Source organism: Taudactylus pleione, unplaced genomic scaffold (assembly GCF_031769625.1).
Source record: "Taudactylus pleione unplaced genomic scaffold, aTauple2 ptg001086l, whole genome shotgun sequence".
Lineage (NCBI taxonomy): Eukaryota > Metazoa > Chordata > Amphibia > Anura > Myobatrachidae > Taudactylus > Taudactylus pleione.
Genome location: NW_028285487.1, coordinates 257,197 through 279,085, shown reverse-complemented (window position 1 = coordinate 279,085; position 21,889 = coordinate 257,197). Strand labels below are relative to the sequence as shown.

General features: G+C 45.9%; 1 protein-coding gene across 1 annotated transcript; it reads right to left on the bottom strand.

The window, feature by feature from the left end:
- Window positions 1–516: 516 nt before the first annotated feature.
- Window positions 517–19,757, bottom strand: LOC148453790 (interleukin-10 receptor subunit beta-like). The gene is made up of 7 exons (XM_088461682.1): window positions 19,638–19,757; window positions 11,984–12,107; window positions 9,651–9,817; window positions 9,380–9,540; window positions 8,237–8,387; window positions 5,264–5,421; window positions 517–5,170 (listed from the first exon to the last, which is right to left on the bottom strand). The coding sequence occupies exons 1-7, from the start codon at window positions 19,687–19,689 to the stop codon at window positions 5,045–5,047; spliced, it is 939 nt and encodes a 312-aa protein (XP_088317808.1). The 5' UTR covers window positions 19,690–19,757; the 3' UTR covers window positions 517–5,044.
- Window positions 19,758–21,889: the final 2,132 nt, after the last annotated feature.

Genomic DNA, 21,889 nt, shown 5'->3' with positions numbered 1-21,889 from the left:
ACCATTGTATCCAATGTTTATATGTAAACACTTGTCAGCTAACTAAATAGCTGCTTACTGGAAATGTATGTCCTTTTATTTACCGTCAGGGTTCCTAAACTGCTTCAAAATAAGCCTACTAGGCCAGTGTTTCCCAAACTTGGAATGAAGGCACCCTCCTAGAGTATCAGCATTATTTTTTTTTTTCATGGCACCCCTAGGCCAAAAATGTCTTATTGAGAAATTCAGAAAAAAATATTAAATTAAGTAAATTGTGCTGATCTATCATCCTAATCCTAAGGGTCAGTTATGGGTTAGTGGACAGGGTTGTGCTTCTGTTAGTCCACATATTTTTTGATTGCCAGCCTGGTTTTGCTTATCACACTGATCATAAATAATTTTATTTGGTCCCAGATTACCAACCGAGCCACCCAGGATGCCACGGCACCCAGTTTGAGAGCCACTGTACTAGGCATTATTTTTGACTTAATTATACAATAATCACAAAAGGTTTTGAAAAATATATTTAATGTCATTATAAAAACAAGTCGTAGAAAGTTTTACTGAAATTGCAAATATAAATTAATATCGCAAATAACATGAAAATAATCAATATGGACTAATTATCATTCAACATAATATTATTTTCCTAATTAATGTCATCTATCCTGCTAACGCTATTTTCATTGCCTTAAGTGCCATCACATCGGAGTAGATATCCCATGTGCATACCAGTGTAGTGGGCAGAATGCCCATCTGTTGCCATCCAGCAATGCTACTGGATAAATCCCGGGCACTATCATGGTTGTCCCAATTTTCCAGGGACCATTCTAGCTTTTAAGATTTATCCCTGTTTTTCAATATTGAAATACTGCAGAAAAAAAAATCCCTTTTATTTCAGTGTTATTCCCTGGACTGTAAGCTCATATTTACAGAGCAGAGATATTAACAGTGCAAAACGCGTAGGGTGGGAACTGTAGTTCTCTGATCTTTGTCCTGCGTTGTGCAAAGCTTGGAATCACAAGTGTTCCGCAGCGCCGTACAGGGGTCAAAATGATAAGACAATAGAGGGTAAAACAGCACAGTACAATAGGACTACTAATCTCCACGCAACCACTGATGCAATGTGTGCAATTGAAAAATACGTCAGCTGAAACCTGCTACACAGGCAGAACTGGAGATCTATAAAACGCGTTGGGGGGGATTTCTCAAACCCACTAAAAGGAAAAGTGGATGTGATAAAAATAGCAACCTATGACGTTCTAGCTATCCTTTATCTAGTACACTCTAAATAAATAAAAGCTAGAATCTGATTGGGCAATACCTCCACTTTTCCTTTTTCAAGGGTTTAATAAATCTCATCGAGAGAGAGGGCTTAGGCAGTGCATGGTTCTTCAGCTGATGTGGATCTACAAATCCCAGCATGCCCAGCTAAGGAAAGTCATGCTGGGGCTGGTAGTTCTACAACAGCTGGATATCCAAAAGTTGTCTCTGTTGAATGACTGTGGATCATACATGACGCTGCTGGGTTTAAAATGCTGAAAAATAAGCCCACGAGGAGCTGTCAAGACTGGATCTGTATAAATGCTGCAAGTTGTCGTGTCTGTTGCTCCAAGGTCATGCGCCCCCTTGTGGTACAGGAGCCTCTGGAGTTAGAAATTAACTTCAGTTCACTTTTATACCATTTACAAAACTATTTAAAATACAGACTTATAGCCTGAAATCATCAAAATCACGCTGGGGTTACAGATAAAAACAGCACTTGCAAAAAGCCCTTTAGCCTTAAAAATAAATGTAAAATGTGCAGGCTCATGTTTGGATCTTCAACAAGATTATAACGGCTATATATACTAAAGGTCGATTTTAACTGATTTAAAATAGATGAAAATCGATCAACAACGATGTTGCGTTTCTGTGTGATTTAGCCCCAGAAACACAACATTGATGTTGATCGATTGTCATCGATTTTAAATAGATCAAAATCGAATTAAAATTGACCTTTAGTAAATATGAAAGTGCAAAACTGCAGGTAGAAATTAGATGTAAGGGATAGAGGTCCTGCATTGTAGAGCAGAGCTTTTTGTTTAGTAGGGGGCTGTAGAGTATTATCCCCCCTCTAAATGCATCCTATACTTTTACAGTCCCACCACGCTGAATATGGAAAAACCAATGCAATAAACACCCAAACACACAAAAGCGTCACATGTAATAAAGGCGGCTCTTGTGATTAAGAGAACAATTCACCTACAGGACGGGATGTACTAAGCATGAAAATGCTGTTTTCTGAGTTTTAGCCGCATTTCCATATGTACTAAGCTCGCTTAGACCCAGTGGGTAACGCCATCTTTAGATGTCGTTACCCAACAGAAGCCTATGTGCTTCTTATCGGGTTTCTTCTGAAAGGGATCCCTCCCGGTGTCCTCCGTGACAATGCACGGTTCTGCCTATCCAAGTCTATCGCAAAGGACCGCTTTTATCAGGAAAGCTGTCCCTTACTATTGTAAACGCATTTCTAAGTACATACCGGCATAATTAACGCTGGTATGTACACGATAAGTGGTGGGTTGTACTACATGGCGGATGTGACGCTTAGTAAATCCCGTCCACAATGATCTATAGATTTAGCAAAAAACTGAAATGTTACATTAATGATGTGAGCTATCCTTACAATGTAAGGTACTGTGTGATGTGTAAAGCTCTGTAGTGTACCATGGTGGGGATTCCCCATGGTCTGACTGTGGGAAAACCCCACTGTATACTGTAAATAGAAGCGCTTAGCCACTTACAAATTTTTATTTTTTTTTCTTCAAAACTAAGGATCGTGGATGGAACAAAAATCCCCATTCCCTTCCCCCATTCCCTAGGACTTAGATGAGCGATAGGTTTGTGCGGATGTGCTGTTATCTCTAATAAATGTTCTTATGACAAAATCAGTGAGTTGTTTTTTACATAATTTTGTGAGAAACCATTAGTGCCAGCATGCCCTTTCAACCAGGTGTAAGCTGGAGCTTGTCGTACTACAAGTACCAGCATATCCAGCCCCTTAAAGGTGGTCTGGGCATGCTGGGACCTGTAGTGTGTCAGGGATAAATTATATTCAAATCTAATTTTCACACATCCGGCTGTGTTGGGATTAGCCCTAGTGCTGGCACCATGGCAGGGGGATCCCACCCTGCTGGTTTCCCTGGTATAGTGCCACCTGTGCGGTCATTGGCAATATCGTGTTGATTCCGTGCTTTTCGTCCCCTCAGTTTTGCTGCTATCAGCACTAGTGCTGGTTCTATTTTATGAGAGGGGGAAGCACTATTATTTATTATTATCATCATGGATATTGCACCTGGAGGGGTGCACGGGGGAGATACATCACAGTAATATGCATTTATGTCCTTGTTCAGTTCATAAATAAGTTTTTTCGTCTGAAGCAGTCAGTTTAAGTGTACCTGTTGCCTGACCCAGTGGAGGCGGCCATTTTGTGGGCTACCACCATGTTCAGCCTGCAGTATCAATATACTAAGATCCAGGAGGATCATTGTGGCAACCCATGCAGTGCATATTCAGTGCAGTCTCGCAATCATTGTCTTCGGCCATAAACTGTCTGGCATCTATGTGATAGGAAAACTCTAAAAGGGATATACAGTATGTGCTCAGATTGTTTCTATTTACATATCCATCAAAGGATAATGATATCAGGCTTATCATGCGCAGGGATTGGCACTGTACGGGTTCCGGCGTTCCTAGGCCCCCCTCACGTCAGGGCCCCTTGGCAACTGCACCCTGCTCTGCAGCAACAGCCTCTGATGTAATCATGTGCTCCAAAATATTGTGAATTATGCAGTCATTTTGTAACCATAACCAATGTAATTGAGAATGGCTTCACTGGGAAAGGAACCAGTGACACAAAGTACCTCAAACATTGGTGACGCCGCTGCTTTTTAGTGAACTGTCACCCAACAAAATGGCTGCTCAACATTGTGTGCAATTGTCTGTGACACAAATCATCTGAGGTCATTAGAATTAGTGTCATTCTGCAAATGTACACGAATTGGGCAGGGTGCACCATTGCAGATATTGCGACCAAAACGCAGAAAATGGCGTTTCCAGAGGTTTGGCCGCTTACCGCATAATGCACTAAGCTCTGGAATGTGATACTATGGGCTTCTATTCGTGACTCCCAATACATAGCACGTCTTCCCGAGAGCTGCGGGTAAGAGGGCATGGGAGGTGGGGGCCTGGGGCATCAGCGACTGAGTCTGGGGGCAGATCTTTGGTGGAGCAACTTCCTGGCATGTGAAGCAGTTAGCAGTAGACTGGGAATTTTGTGATTTGTAGTTCCACCACGGTAGCAGTATTACAGTATCTTGACTCAAACTCAGTGCTCAAAGCCCTCACATCAGGGGCTTTTCCCCTCTATCTGGGGTATCAGGATTGCTCCCCACCCCACATCAGATGGCTTTCACCTCCATCTAGAGGACTCTGAGCCTAGCATAGCTGTATATACCCGAAAAAAAGGGGGGCTGGGGAATATCCTGACAATTTACTGTAGTAAATAGGCCTAATAGAAACAAATTTACATATTCTATATTAGTGTTTTTGTGCGTAAGGATAGATAGATAGATAGATAGATAGATAGATAGATAGATAGATAGATAGATAGATATGCATCTTTCTTTTTCTTTCTTTTTTTTTTTAGGGGGGGCACCAAATTATAACTTGTCTCAGGGCATCTGGGATGAACTTACGCCACTGGCAGAAGAACTCCTGGGTCATAAACCTGGATGTCCTTCTATTGCAAAGGACAGATGTTACCGGGAGTGCTGCTGTCCTTTGTGATTTTATTCATTGCTACCGGCATCATTTACGCCGGCCGGCATGCATGTGATGAGTGTCGGGAATGCATTGCATGCAAATGTGATGCTTAATGTATCCCGCCCAAAAATTTGATACAGTTAATAATACATAATTTAAAACAACATAGTGTTTACAACTGTGAGAACATCAATGGCCATTGTTCTCTTTCAAATCTTCATTCGGCAATGGGGGAAGGGTCTCGCCATGCCAGAAAGTGCTAACTTATCTCTTCCTTATCGTCCATCTCTTCCGATTCAAAGGTAAGCTGCTCACAGGACTCTCCGCAGTCCTCACCAGGCGGTGTGTGCAGGAACGGAGTGCTATAGAACGGCTTGCTTAAGTACTGGAAGGAAAAGTATTACGTTAAGTATATACCTGTAGCATGTAACATATTTAGCGTCCCTTAAAGCCATTCAATGCAGGATAACGTACAAACCTCTTTTAGATGCTCCGGTAAGGAATATGATGGATAAAATATGTACCGGGTCATCTTATATACCTTGAATATGACAAAGGTGAGGGCTAAAGTTCCAACAGTGGTAATGAGCAGAGATCCAAGGAACACCAGCACTATTTTCCATGGCGATATTCTACCTGTAGATGATACACAGTGTCAGCGGCTGTTGTGTGCGGTGGAGTCATTTTCCTATTATACTGTATGCACAAACCTTTCAGACAGGAACTAAGCGTTCAAAATGGAAAACACTTGTTGTAAAGTTATTACAGTTGAAATAATTATGCATCTACATTAAAATTCTTAAACTCTTAAATTGCAAATACACTACAGTGGCAAACGCAGGATTTCTAGAGGGGGGTTTCCAAATGCCTGATTTTAGTGTGAGTGTGGCCAGTCCATGACGAGGGCATAATTACCACTTATCCAGCTTTAATATGCGTCATACAAGGTGTATTGTGTGTCATAATTCCAGCTTATAGAGGACCAGCAATCACAGTAAGCCATTAGATGCGGCAGTAGGGCCATCCTGTCTGAGCTGTATGTTTTTATTTTAGATATGAGCACCATTCCAGGGCATGGGAGCAAGTCCGGGAGTCTGGGGGAGCAGCAGAAGAACCTAGCACTGCCCTGGACATATATGTACATATTGGGCTCTATAGCAGTGCATCCCTAACAGTGCATGTTTTCCAAATCCCCTAGTTGGTGCACAGGTTATTTATTACTGGCTGATACATGTTAAAAGATCCACAGGTGGTGCTATTTATTTCATTTATGATACTGAGAAGAACATGCAGCACTAGTAAAATTCCATTATATTACTATTTATATTGTGTTCATGGTGTGGGCTGGGGAGGGGGGTTTCCAGGCAGACGGAAACCCCCCCTGCATTTGCCTATGCACTACATGCCCCAATGCCTGATACTAAGCCACCCCCACAATTACAGCGTGCTGCCTGCAGGCTGAGTGCACAAGATTCTACGGCTTTATAGAAAATCGTTTTGGGCACAATTTTCCGCCCTTTTGGATGCTCACATTAGTACATACAGAACTGATTACATTTCCTAATACCCTGCAGTCATTTGATTCTGAAACCTACAAGATAGATCTGTAAAACTCAGATCCCGATTTACCGAAGGGCAACAAGCGATATGTTTTTTTATCACTTCGCCCTTATGCTTCAAGGGGTTCCCAGCCAGTGGTAGAGTCACTGCACGGGGAAAACTCATTTGAAAAACATTACCGCAATACTTGGGGAAGATAAAGTGGAAAATTACAGTTAGAAGCGGATTGGTGGCTATGGGCAAATTCTCCACTTTATTTCTCTCCAAGATCTGATAAATCTCCCCCTTGTTCTGTTATCCAAAGATGGCGATAACAAAAGGACGTCATTGAAAAAATTATTTCAATTCTTATAATTTATTTTTCCATGTCTATTATCTAGTTAACAAAAAATATATAATTTTTATTATTATTTAAAAGAGTGGAACTGGACGCCTAATCTGAGCATTCAGTTCCAATGCGCTGAGACTGACCAGATGAAGCGGTGATTTAAGAAAAAAACAAAAAACATCCTTATTAACTCTTTGGGGTAATCCAATTAGCAATGTGATTTTATTATTCCCGTGGCGCAAGGTTTTTTGGCCAGGCGGGAGAATTTTCCTATTCATTTAGCCGCGAAAATTTTAGCCAATGTATTTTTCTACAGGAATTAACGCAGCTTTTTTCCTCACAGCTTCAGGGCAGGTGCAATATTGGGATTTATCGCCAATTAAAAGGTAAAAATTTGGGGACTTTGTTCAGTATCCCTAGGACACCCCACCCCTTCTCAATGATTAATTAGGCAATTGGAAATTTTCACTTCGCTTAATTGGCTCAATAATTACTTGTCATTAATGGGTTATTATTCTGCAAAGTGCATGTTTATGCAACCCAAATTTAACTACAACATTTATTTGAACAAAAACAGATTGTTTACTATCATTCGTTCACTGCTATAAGAATGCACAAATCAGCTATTTGAACCATTTAAAAAAACATACAAATTATTTTACTTTGGGACGGTAACTGTTATCCAAAATATATATATTTTTTCGTGTTTTAGGGTACAGGCTGTTCTTTTTTGTACATTTCTTGTGGGTTTAAAAAAAATAATAATAATTTGATTGCGCACCACAATTTTTGTCATTTGGAAGCGCGAGGAATTCATATCCAGATACAAGAATTGGGGGGTGGGGGGGGGGCGGGGGAGAGATTTCAAGATTTGCAGAGAAAGAGAAAGTGGAGAAGTTGCCCAAACCAACCAATCAGCTTCTAGCTGTCACTGCATAGACTGGGGTAGATAAAAGACAGAAGCTGATTGGTTGGTTTGATCAATTTCTCCACTTCATCTTTCTCCAGGGCTTGAAACATCTCCTCTTGGAGGAGAATAAAAAAGAATATTAAATACAGTATCGCTCCAGCAGCCAGCTCCATTTGGTATCACAATTAGGACACTCACTGGAGACTTTATGACCCTGTGTCATTCTGCCTCCTTAAGCCAGGAATGGGGAACCTTTTTTTCTGCCGAGGGCCATTTTGAGACATTATTAGCAGGCCACACCCCCTCCGTGTGACATCACACGGGGGTGCGGCCACAATCGCTGGTGATTACAGCAATGCCTGGAACATCCAGAGGATGCTATGGTGAGCTGTAAGGTCAGCGGTGTGACAATCTGAAGCGTCCTAAGGATGCTCCAGGCGGTACTGTTGCATAGATTCTGGCAGCAGTGGGCCATTTTAGGCACCCTGCTAGCCAGATGAGGCTACCAGAAAACAGCTCTGAGGGCCAGACCAAATGATTCTGCGGGCCTTATACGGCCCCCGGGCCTAAGGTTCCCCATCCCTGCCTTAGACACAGTGCCGTGTAAACTGTATTTTCTGTGTTAATTCAGAACAAAAACTTAGATTTCTTACCATCATCGGTGGTTTTCTCACAGACCACTGGGCTGAACTGGCCGGCTTTGTCATCTTCTGGAACATACACCTGGACCTTAAGACAGTACGTGGTCCACTTATCTAGTTTATTCAAAATGTCGATGTTTTGTGACATGTTCATGACTGTAACCTGGAAAATGGCGCAGGTTTTTACACGTGACGTATAGATTACAAAACAGGACGTCATTTTGAATGCTCTAACAGTCACACTTACAGTATGTCAGAAATACAAATAAAATATACAAAAATAAAATCCAAAACAAACAGAATTTGGGGAATAAAAGGACTTTTTTCATAGAAGAGTTTTAGTTGTTTACTGTCCAACATACCCCATTAATGCCACCCGAAGCCAAGTATACAACATTAATCTGTGTTGGGATTTATCAGGCGTGTTGGGAGACCAGGTCAATGACTCCATTCATGGCATGTGTATTAGCATTAGTCCGCACTGCATTATGGTTGGTTGTTCATCGCATTGCTCACTAATGTGGTTGCTGACTAATTGCATTGATCAACCAAGTCAAGAGGTTTTTGGGCAGCCCTAAGTAGATCCAATATGCTGAATTATAGATATACTTCCCATTTGTACAGAACAGAGATAAAACCATTCCGTCAGATTATGACACAAGTAATTGTCTGACATCAGTGCAGTGGCGTAAGTTCATCCCAGATGCCCGGAGGCAAGTTATACGAGTAATTTGGCAATTTGCATGCAGACAGGCTATAGATAGACGAAGGCAGCAGCTGATGGTCTGACATGGAGCTCTCCATTAGTGTATGGTGGCTTCTCAGGTGCTGGGAAGGGGTGCCATGTATTGGGCGGCCGTGACGGTACACTCCGGGTACATAGTTACAGCCCTAAGTGGGGTGAATGGAGGAGGTGCCCCTTCAGAGCTAGAGCCCGGCGGCAGGCGCCTCCATTGTCTCCCATAGTTCTGCCCCTGCATCAGTGGTTCCCAGACTTTCTTAAATCACAGCGCCCTACAGTACAGTATGAGCATTTTTTTCACGTCACCCCTAAGCCAAAAGTTTTTGTTGAGATACTGGTACACAAGTCCGTGGCACCCCTGCAAGTGCCCCGTGACACCCCAGTTTGAGAACCACTGTTACATTTTTACTTACATGTGCAGGGTCTAATTCCTTCCAGTATACCATTCTGTATACAAGTTCCCCATATTTATCCTTCAGTGAAGTACCATCAGATTCCACAAAGGGGCCAAGGAAACTAACATCCAGATACCCTGACCTCGAGGAGACTGTCACTTCTGGCGGCCCGATAATTGCTGGAAACAGAAACAGCTTTCAGCTCTCATAGTATAAAATGGAAGTAAACTCTGTCTGCAAACAACCTATTTTAAGTACATACGTACACTATATAATGAAGACCACTTACTTTGTTCATAGGGGTCAAAGTTGTCCGTCACCCAGTCCGATACTGCGCTGTCATTGACTTCCAATCTCACTCGCACATGAGACTTGTATGTAACCATTGACAGGTCACAGTATAGCTCATTAGTGAAACACACTTCTGTATAGTTTAACTTTGCACTCAATGTACCCCTAAAAAAATACAACATTTCCTGTTAACTTGCTGGAAGGATGTCACCTACTGTACTGTAAATATGTTGTGTTGCTTAATATTCCATGTTCATGATACAATTTTTTTATTGACTTTGAGCTTACAATAAAGCAATAATAATAACTTTCTGCCACAGTTCACTGTATCGGATAGTAAACACCAGGACAATGCACTGAAATGCCTTATAATCCTCTTGAAGCTGCCTATAATCCTCTTGGACCCACCTAGGGAAAATATATTCCCTAGGTGGGTCCACGTCATAGCGGGCTATAATAGAGAATGCAGCAGCTATTTGTCCTCCTGCTCAAAGTCTCACTGATTAACAGCTGGGGCTTGTGAGAGAGACAATGAAGTCTCAGTAAAAAAAAACAACTGCATGGAACAGTGGCCCTGATTCAGAGCCGGACGCTGTGACAGAGCGCTCGCTCTGAATCAGGGCCGTCCCTCTGAATTTTTAGAGCGGCCTCCTGGCCGCTCGTATAGCTGTGGGTGACCACCCACAGCTATAACGAGCGGCCAAAAAGATGGTCGCGATGGTCAAGACCATCGGGCTTGCGACGAGACCCTTGTGGTAGGGTCTTGTTGCCGCAAGCCCTGGAGTGTTTTGGCTCTATCGTAGCCGAAAGCACTCCCACTGACATCACTTATGATGTCAGTGGGGCCGGCCCCAGACGGTAGGCGTTCCCATGGGAACGCCTCCATCTGGCCAGCCACGCCCCCGGCACGCCCACCATAGGGGGCGTGCTATCACTCAACATCGACAGCACGCCCCCTTTGTAGCGAGACCCGTAGCGACAGCTTGCCCGTCACTATCCGGGTCTCGCGCATGCGCACAACGAAGCCGGCTCCCTCGTGCGCATGCGCACTGGGCTAACATCGACCCGCTTGCGAGCGGGTCTGAATTAGGCCCAGTAACTGTTAAATATTTTCCCAGGTGGTATTGCTCTAATATACCTCTCAACGCGTCGATTCTAAATAAAATGAGCCCCAATATGGCCAATCTCCACCCATACCACCCCCAAAATGCCAGCTTTTACCTGGAACTCTGACTATTTTTGTGTAAGCCCCGGCTTTCAAGAAGCAAGATTCTGGACTCTTCCAGCAAAATGAAGACAGTTGGATAATATGCTCTAAAGTGGACAATGGAGGCAGACATTATGAGGACTGCAGCAATTTGTATTTTCTATCCGCTAAAAAATAGTGACATCACTGAGGTACAACTGCCTTAGTGGTGGCCGGTTCCCAGAGAGGGAATAGGCTGCATGCTGGTGCATATTGTTTCAGCCCACAAAATGGCTGCCACCAATGTGTGAGAAAGGCCTACTTTAAATTGAATTCTCTTCCAAGTAAAAGTTGCATCAAGATAAAACATTTAGTTAAAATAAATTAATCTACAAGTATATAGCAAACAGTGACCCTCAAACAGTAATGTATAATATGTACTGTATATATTTTACAGTCCTCACAGTGGAGTTGCAGGTTACGATAAGAGGATGGAGCGATAACACAATCTTTGCCTGCTATTTTGACCTAAAAAGATTTTAGTTTTTTTTTTTGCTTATTCAGACATAAGAGGAGATTTATCAGATCTTGGAGAGAGATAAAGTACCGACCGATCAGCTCCTAACTGTAAATTTTCTAGCACAGGCTGTAACATGACAGAAGCTGAATGGTCGGTACTTTATCCCTCTCCAAGCTTTGATAAATCTCTTCCATGATCCGATAATGAAATAATACTAAGCCATTCATGCCTACCCTCCCAGAATGGCTGGTAGCCTCCCGAAAATCGAGTGGAGCTCCCGGTCACCCGAAAAAGTAGGCAAGTCAACCGCACCCTCCTCCACGGCCCAGCCCCCCGGCAACCCCCTATTCACCTGCACGCACTTCCCTCTCGGCCGCCCACTTATAGAACACAAGTGGACGGTCAGGGTTGGGGGACGAAGATGTGATTCGCATAATTGTAGCCCCCGCCCCCCCGTTATACAATGCCAGGGTTCACGCCTCCTGCACAGCCCACTTTCCAGGTCACCATGCCCCCTCTCTGCTGACCTGGCAGCAAAAGTCGGTATGTATGTACTAAAGATGGAAATGTTTTGTTTTTGTTGCTTCCTTTAGTATTAATAAGAAAGTAAACATACAGCACGTACAGTTTATATTGCACCCTATATGTCGCATTGTCACCCAGGCCAGATGGCTGCTTCCATCGTAAAATGTTCTTGAAGTTCACGGAATCCATAGTAAGATTGACAGGCGCTGGTACTTTTCCAAAACCTGAAGTGTGCACAAAAGCATTAACAGATCAGTCTGCAGCAGGTGTTATATTATATAAATCCAATAAGTTGTGAAGCTCCAGGAAGGTTGTTACATTGGGCTCTATTTACTACAATCCGCATATTGAATGCTGATTTTAATGTGATATTAACTACTGAATTCGCATTGCAATATCACAGGGATTTACTACAAATCCCTTGCAGGGACAGAGCTTGCGATAAAGCTCTGTCCCTGCGAATCCCCTTCGGAGCCTTATCATGGAATTTTCGCAAAAAATACAGTGACAAAGTGCCCGCACATGCGCCGACCGGCCGCCGCTGCTACCCCCCCCGGTGCGAAGCCCCGCCCCCCGCAATTGCGGACCCGCCGCTACCCCCCCCCCTCCCTTAATTACACTTACCTGCATGATCCGGGCCTCCGGTGATGTCCTCCATGCCTCCAGTCAGGTGGTCTCCCATACTGCACTGGGACCCGATCACCTGATGACTGGGCCACAGTGCACCATGGGAAACCAGCTGTCCGGAGGGGGGACATCACCAGAGGCCCGATCACCGGTCCCTGGAGTCAGGTAAGTAAATTTTTTGTTTTACTATTTTGTTTTTTTGCAATGATCAGCTTGCAGTCTGTTTAGACCACACAGCTGATTACTGGGACCGACTCCCGCCTCTGCTCTCCCCGTTAGAGCAGAGTAGGAGGCCGGTAACCAGGGGAGACCTTGGATAACGCCACCTCCAGGTGGCGTTATTATCACAGGGCTTTCCCCGGTATTTTTTCACAATTTATTTTTAGTAACTTTGGCCAGATCACATTTCCCATTACAATTATGGGAAATACAATCTGATTACTAAAAATAAGTGATACTTAGGGGTTGGAGTAGAATTTTACGAATTCTACTCCAATTGCCCTGTAATAACTATCGGTGATACTAAAATAATGTGAAAAGGGTGTGAAAACACCCTTTTTCACTTTATTTTAGTCAAAATAATGTTAATAAATAGAGCCCATTCTCTCTTCCTGTAAAAGAAAAAAGGCTTCTTCATAACCAACATTACTGTGACACGGACATGGCTGTCTCCATGGAGGGCATAGCTAGCTCTTACCTTAAACCCCTTTTAAGTGGAGCTATTGGACTGATTCAGAGTTATACATGTAACACCCTCTAAGGGATGGTATTTGTAAATACACCCCTCTCAGTGTTAGAGCTTGCTTCCTGTTGTAGATATTACATGCCTGAGACCCGGATCAGTTTTCAGGTAAAGGAGGGGCTGGAGAGATAGACACGCAGGGGTGGGAAGACTGGGTGTGTAGCTGGCAGAGCAGAGGGAGGAGGGGGAGAGAACAAAGGGAGTTGGGAAGAAGAATTTGGCAGAGAGCAGACATCTTTGGGAAGCTTCAGAGCTGGAAGCAGAAATGTAGCCCTTGTGCTCCCCTGGCAGGGGGAGATTGGCGGGGCCGTGGTGACTGCCACGATGCCCATCTAACGCCAAAGGAGAAATAGGTCTAGAGTGAGACCACTGAGATAAAGTCTGTGAGAGACCACAGAGAAAGAGCTGGAAGGTTGCAGTGTGAGCAGCCCAGTGAAGTGTTCAGCACCCATGAGAGGGGTAAGAGACGCAAGTATATGTGTTGAAGAGATGGGGAAGAGGAATTTCCCAGGAGCTTTTACTGTTAAGGTACCAGAGGAGTCCCTTATGCATAAAAGCCACCCAGCAGCCATTAAAGGGGGGGTCACTGTGGTAGCAGTGTGGCTATAGGAGCCATTCCTGTAGGATAGGGATGGGCAGCAGCTGAGCGTCTGATAGCTGCAATAGAAAAGTCTGTATATTGCTGTCCCATGTGAAAGAGAAGGGGAGCAGAGAGAGGCAGACTGTGTATGAGACACTCTGTATATTGTCTTAGAAGAGACAAAGGAGAGGCAGAGTGCAAAAGAAGTTATGTAAGATGTGTGTGAAGCTGTGGAACTACAGGCACCAGCCAGCATAGGGCCAGGTGGACCTGCATGTATGAAGTGAAGTACAGGCACCAGCCAGCAAAGGGCTAGGTGGACCTGAAGTATGAAGTGGAGAACTACAGGCACCAGCCAGCAAAGGGCTAGGTGGACCTGCACGTATGAAGTGGAGAACTACAGGCACCAGCCAGCGAAGGGCTAGGTGGACCTGCACGTATGAAGTGGAGAACTACAGGCACCAGCCAGCAAAGGGCTAGGTGGACCTGCACGTATGAAGTGGAGAACTACAGGCACCAGCCAGCAAAGGGCTAGGTGGACCTGCACGTATGAAGTGGAGAACTACAGGCACCAGCCAGCGAAGGGCTAGGTGGACCTGCACGTATGAAGTGGAGAACTACAGGCACCAGCCAGCGAAGGGCTAGGTGGACCTGCACATATGAAGTGGAGAACTACAGGCACCAGCCAGCAAAGGGCTAGGTGGACCTGCACATATGAAGTGGAGAACTACAGGCACCAGCCAGCAAAGGGCTAGGTGGACCTGAAGTATGAAGTGGAGAACTACAGGCACCAGCCAGCAAAGGGCTAGGTGGACCTGCACGTATGAAGTGGAGAACTACAGGCACCAGCCAGCGAAGGGCTAGGTGGACCTGCACGTATGAAGTGGAGAACTACAGGCACCAGCCAGCGAAGGGCTAGGTGGACCTGCACATATGAAGTGGAGAACTACAGGCACCAGCCAGCAAAGGGCTAAGTGGACCTGCACTTATGAAGTGGAGAACTACAGGCACCAGCCAGCAAAGGGCTAGGTGGACCTGCACATATGAGGTGGAGAACTACAGGCACCAGCCAGCAAAGGGCTAGGTGGACCTGCACGTATGAAGTGGAGAACTACAGGCACTAGCCAGCGAAGGGCTAGGTGGACCTGCACATATGAAGTGGAGAACTACAGGCACCAGCCAGCAAAGGGCCAGGTGGACCTGTGTGGGTAAAATGCAAAGCATTCATTGTGACTCTGCTTAAAGACTGTGCTGGTGAAGAAGAGGGTGATGTAATGTAACCATATCCATAAGATTGTCATATACCATCTGACATGCCAAGTATATGAGCTGGAGGGAGAGGAGAAGCTGCTGTAACCATATTCTTGTCCTGTAAAGTCATGTGCAGGAGGAGAGAAATAAATTGGTTTATTTTTATAAGAGAAGGTCTGGCGCCCAAGTTATTCAATAGAACTGTTGCTGCATGTGTCTATCTATACCTGTATCTATATGTGTGACTGTTATAAAGCCTGCATGGGCAGGGACCCCCTTCTCAGGTATTGCCCACACCCTGGAGAGCTAGCCTGAGGCATTAGGAGGTGTATCACTCCAAATGCACCTATGTACCACACCGCACACTGAAGGGGGGTTACATACACAATGGCGATATTTTTGTATTTGAGAGATTGTCGGTAAACTGCGCATGCATCTAAGTCGCACGGCGCATACATCACGTTACTTTACCATTGTCGCTTGCAGTGACTTTTTACTCGCAATGTGATTAACAGTCAGGGAGTGTTTGGGGGGAGGTAACAGGGAGTGGGGCCAAATAACACAGGAGTGCCACAACCATTTTTCGGGGTGTCACGTCCTGCACCTGCCATCTCATACCAAGGAAAAATGGCTCCGGCTTCTAAGTTCCCGCATCCATTTTGCACGACCAAAACTACAACACACGTGCTTTATGCAATTCTAATATTTGTCACATCATGTAGTGGTGCAAGTAAGGTGGTATGGCATACCATTAAGAAATAAGCAGCTAGTACATGGTACCCCTTACAGTCTTACTGCTGGCACCATTAGCTGCGCTGCTGAGTGAGTCACAGCACCCTGCGGTGAGGTGGACTCCAGGCAATCAGTGCTGGACATGCCCCCAGAGTGCCGAGAAAAAGGGGCATGTCAAGTGGACACAGCCCCGTTTCGAGTGACCACACCCATCATGATGTGTAACCAAGCCCATTTTTCGTGCACGCACCTTCGAGGCACGCACAGAGTACAGCTAATAAATTGAAACTACTTGCACCACAATCTATCTATAGAATGTCTATCCTATCTATCTTCCCAACGTCGGCATGCATGCGAAGACCGGCGGAATGCATCCCGAGTGCGATGGGTCATGCATCACGCCCATTACACCGACCTGTGGGAAATTCCTCTGGTTATGCATGCTGGTTTCTCCTCACAACCAATGACAGCTACTGTACCTTCCCTCCTTTCCTAGGCAGCTCAGTCTCTGAACTAACAGCACTGACTGTTCTCATGATTTCAGTGCCCAGCTGCAAACTTAGGCCCTCATTCAGAGCCGTACGCTCTGAGCAGAGCGCACGCTCTGAATGAGGGCCGGGCTCCATTTTCATGGAGCGTCCTCCTGGACGCTCGTATAGCTGTGGGTCACCACCCACAGGCTATACGAGCGTGTATTGTGATGGTCGCGATGGTCGTGACCATCGAATTTGCGAGCCGGAGCCTGCGGTTGAGGTTTTCAACCGCAAGCTCCGGAGTGATTTTGGCTCTATCAGAGCCAAAATCACTCCCACTGACATCCCGTGGGAACGCCCCCGTCAGGGAGGCACGCCCACCAAAGGGGGCGTGCTGTCAATCAACATTGACAGCACGCCCCCTTTGATCGGACACAACGAGCGAAGGACTTTCCTTCGCTCGTCGCGTCTGGCGCATGCGCACGACGGAGCTCCCTCCATCGTGCGCATGCTCAGTCCATAACATCGACCCACTTGCGAGCGGACAGCCGCTCGCGAGTGGGTCTGAATCAGGCCCTTAGTTGCTAAGGAGTCTATTCATGATGTTAAGTATTGGGGTCCGATAATTAATGTTCTAGCTAGACGCAAGCGCCGGAGCAATGCTGAATTGATCCAAAAATCTGCTGTCTCCCCAAAGTATTTCACTGCTCCTTTCAGAGCAGTGTGGGCCTCATTCAGAGGCGGTCGTTAGATGCAAGCGGTCGCTCTGAATCAGGGCGGCCGCTTGCATCTGGAACGGCCGCCTCCTTGTCGATCGTTATGCTGTGGGTTAACACCCACAGCTCTAACGACCGACATGGGTGATGGTCGCGATGGTCTTGACCATCGCGACCATCAGGGCTTACGACCAGACCCTAGGGTTGGGTCTGGGCACTCGTAAGCCCCAGGGAGCTTCCTGCTCTGTTTGAGCAAGAAGTTCCCCACTGACATCAGCAATGATGTCAGTGGGGCCGCCCCCAAATGGCAAGCGTTCTGACAGGAACACCTCCGTTTGGCCGGGCACGCCCCCAGCCCGGCCCAGCAAACGGGGCGAGCTGTCACTCAACATCGACAGCTTGCCCCGTCTGCTACGAGACCCCTAACGATGGAGCGCCCGTCGTTAGCCGGGTCTCGCACATGAGCACGACGGAGCCGGCTCCGTCCTGCGCATGCGCTGTGGGGTAACATCGAGTCGGTTGTGAGCGCTCAGCGCTCACGACCGACTCTGAATGAGCTCCTGAATCTTTTCACTGCTCCTTTCAGAGCAGTGAGAGAAATGCATATGCGTGGCCTACAGATAGGCGGAAGGAGACGGACAGGGGCGGAGGGATTCGAAAGGGCTCCTTTTCACGATCCGGGACTTCTTCCCAGGGAAGGAGCGGATAGCGGAAGCACTCGCCATCTGAAGATGGCGCAATCAAGCTCCAAAAATATTGTATTTTCGGAGCTTGATGAATTCTGTCCCCATGGGGACATAGGGCCATTCCGCAAGAGGAAGGCAAGCAGGAGATATCTGTGATACTAGTGTATGGGGTCAGCGGACCACATCGGGAGAGAAAGGTAAGTAGGAGATATCTGTGATACTAGTGTATGGGGACAGCGGGACATTCCACAAGAGGAAGGTAAGCAGGAGATATCTGTGATACTAGTGTATGGGGACAGCGGGACATTCCGCGAAATGAAGGTAAGCAGTAGATATCTGTGATATCTCCTGTTTACCTTCTTGATAAATGGCCCGATGGTCATTTTCACCTGCTTTTGTAGAAATGAAGAGCGGGGTATTTGATTGGTGAATGCGAGCTGGCCAGATCAGGGGCTTCAGCTAACCTGGGTGGCTTCAGAAGATAACCCAGGAGGAGGAGCTTTGGATGAACAGGGAACAAAAGGACAGCTGTGGGTGATCCAGGGGGTGGAGCTTAACATGACCAGAGATTGAGCTTCTGTCAGTATTTGGGCGGTGCTTCTGACGGCTGGGGCGGAGCTTAATATGTTATCACGGTCGGGGGGTGGTTGGGGCTGGGGAGAGTGCAGGGACAATGCTTCAGGCGGCTGGGACTCGGGATAATTGAGCTGGGCTGTTGGTAGTTACAGGAAAAAATATATTTTTCCTTTTCTACACTGCACTTCAATGGATCCTATGGGCCTATTTTCATCTGTGGCCTGGAGCTGCAGCTCCATCCACCCCATTGTTAATCGAGCCCTGTGTAGACTTCTGGCATGGATAGCGCTAAGTGTAGACTTCTGGCATGGATAGCGCTAAGTGTAGACTGCTTGCATGGATAGCGCTAAGTGTAGACTGCTGGCATGGATAGCGCTAAGTGTAGACTGCTGGCATGGATAACCCTAAGTGTAGACTGCTGGCATGGATAGCACTACGTGTAGACTGCTGGAATGGATAGCGCTAGGTGTAGATTGTGCTGGCATGGATAGTGCTAGGTATAGACTGCTGGCTTGGATAGTGCTAAGTGTAGACTGCTGGCATGGATAGTGCAGGGTGTAGACTGCTGGCATGGATGGCGCTAAGTGTAGACGGCTGGCATGGATAACCCTAAGTGTAGACTGCTGGCATGGATAGTGCTAGGTATAGACTGCTGGCATGGATAGTGCTAGATATGGACTGCTGGCTTGGATAGGGTTTAGGGGTAGGTCAGATGGCACTTCTGGAGAACTTGCTTTCTGTAGGAAAGGGGTGAACAGTTGGGGGAAGGGTAATATAATTCCCTGTAATATAAATTTAAAGCAGAGAGTTTATTTAGCACAGCCCAAAGCAGAGGACATAGTACAGACAAATGCCCCCAATTACTACCAGTAACCGCCATATCACAGACCTGGGCCCAGTCCATAAGCCTCATGCCTAGGTCCATTGTTGCCACCATGTAATGCTCTGTGCCCCCTATCCACCCATAGTCCCATACCCAATATCTATAGCCAGTGGTAGTGATATAGACAGGTGCCAGGAGCTGTTATTAACATCAAAACACTTTCTACCAATACCCCCACAAATAAATGATTGTTAGAAAAAGTTGGGGGAGGACGGGAGTTTTAATTCACAGAAGCATCCAGGCCCAGGGCAATTACCCCGCCTGCCTACGACAATGCCAGTCCTGATTACACCATGCCCAAAGAACAACAGAATTTGTGCTGATCTAGCTCGTGAAGCACAAAAGACAGAACCACACACACACAAGCCAGTAATGCCCCTGGAGATCTCACAGAGCCGGTAACTGAAGCAGCTACTAGTTCCCAGCTCATTAGTAAACCTAACTTCTGCTGGTAGGTAGTGGTTACAATGATAAATCATAAAACTCACCTGAAACCCAGGCACAGGCAAAAATAATCAGTCCATAGGAAATGCGATACATGATGAGGCCTGTGTGTGTGATGTTTATTGTAGTGTATTCTGCCTTCTCGTCACACTCAGGCACCTCACTGTCACTTCCTCATTTTCAGATGTGGGGAATGTACAGAGTTACAGGGAAATACTACAGAGGGAGGGGACAGCACTCTACAGTCACACGCAACCTTCTGCACTCCCAGCTTCCCTGGCCTACGCACTCTATACAGTCACTATAGAGACCTGCTCTCTTATATTATTTACAGGTAGATTTACTTCTCGTCAGCATTACCCTGCTTTTCTACAGTACTTACAAGCTGTGGGCGAGTCACCTATTATCCAGCTTTTCTATATGTTGTAAGGATTTTTTTCCCTTAAATTAATATATTTTTTTTTTTGTTACAAATAATGAAGATTTAAGTTCTTCTTTCAACATGAGGCAACATTGATGAGCCGCATGTTACTCAATAAGAGTCTCGCAAGCCCACTTATAAATAAGATTTTATACAAGCAGTAAAAAAGGTACATTTAGGGGCATATGTATCAAAGCTTGATGTGAGATAAAATTGTGAACTATAGATCACCAACCAATCAGCTCCAAACTATCATTTCTTAAACACAGCCTGCAAAATGTAAGTTAGAAGCTGATTGGTTGGCGATATATAATCTCACAATTTTAACTCACATCAAGCTTTGATACATATGCCCCTAAATGTATATGGCTTGTGCTAAAAAAAACAGCGCGATTAGCTGTAGTCTATGGTGGATAGAACCTGGGACACCCTGAGACCCCAAAAGAACAATAGTGGTAAATCAGTGGTAAATCCATTAATAGTTATACTTTCCTTTCAATGTGGGTGGCTTTGTACGACTCCCGTTAGTTGTTCATATGAAAAATAAGAAATACCGTAAAAAATTGCAATTTAATAGAATTCACAAGGATAAAGAAATGGTTACCTGCGAACCATGGCCCTCATTCAGAGCCGTACGCTCTGAGCAGAGCGCACGCTCTGAATGAGGGCCGGGCTCCATTTTCATGGAGCGTCCTCCTGGACGCTCGTATAGCTGTGGGTCACCACCCACAGGCTATACGAGCGTGCTTTGTGATGGCTGCGATGGTCGAGACCATCGCGACCATCGAAATTGCGAGCCGGAGCCTGCGGTTGAGGTTTTCAACCGCAAGCTCCGGAGTGCTTTTGGCTCTATCAGAGCCAAAATCACTCCCACTGACATCACTAGTGATGTCAGTGGGCCGGCTTCTGACGGGAGGCGTTCCCGTGGGAACGCCCCCGTCAGGGAGGCACGCCCCCGGCACGCCCACCAAAGGGGGCGTGCTGTCAATCAACATTGCAACAATGCTCAGTGCATAACATCGACCCACTTGCGAGCGGACAGCCGCTCGCGAGTGGGTCTGAATCAGGCCCCATATCACAAATAGCACACTGTGAAAAAATTCACTGGTGGCAAAACAAACATTGATAAAACAATAAAAACTGTACAAGTCAAAGCACTAACGAATAATAGTGCACTGGAGGGGTATAGGTACTTATTACTATAAAGTCTCCCACGATGGCGTGAAATGCACGTAGAGGGATCCCAGTTCCACTCTGCGTGTCTGGCTGGCATAAATCAAAACAGTCCAGGTACTTCAGTGTAGCAGCGATCAGTAAGTCCAATGCATTTCGAGCTCCTAGCTCTTCCTCAGGGATACTGGTAGTGCTTAATCCATGAGTTTATAAAGGCTGTACAAATTGCGTGGCCGCCCAAGGATCGCTATTCTGCTATAACGCACACATTGCAGTTGCTGATATTAGCGGTGAAATGCAAATGTTTGCAATCGCATTGCGATCACAGCCTGACATAAGGACGCTCACTTCCCCTTACACACATTGGGCAACATAGCAAAATAATCGGCAACATCGGACCCATACGCACAGGTAAGGCAGATCAGACCTCACCCAGGAATTGCTAACTTCAGCGCACGATATGAGGCCTCAGGCTGCGTATGGATAATTTATGCACCCCCCTGCAACGGCGATGCAATGCACTGGCACGCCTGCGTTCGCCCGACCACACACCCTCACCACCCACAAACGGCACTTACTGTCAATCAATGTGCTCTGGGTCTGCGTAGCCTCTGCAAATGCAGTTCCCATCGCAATTGCTAGTTCGCGCACTGCGATACATGCGCAATGTGAATTAATCGATTGCGTGTGTCTTTGCTTCTG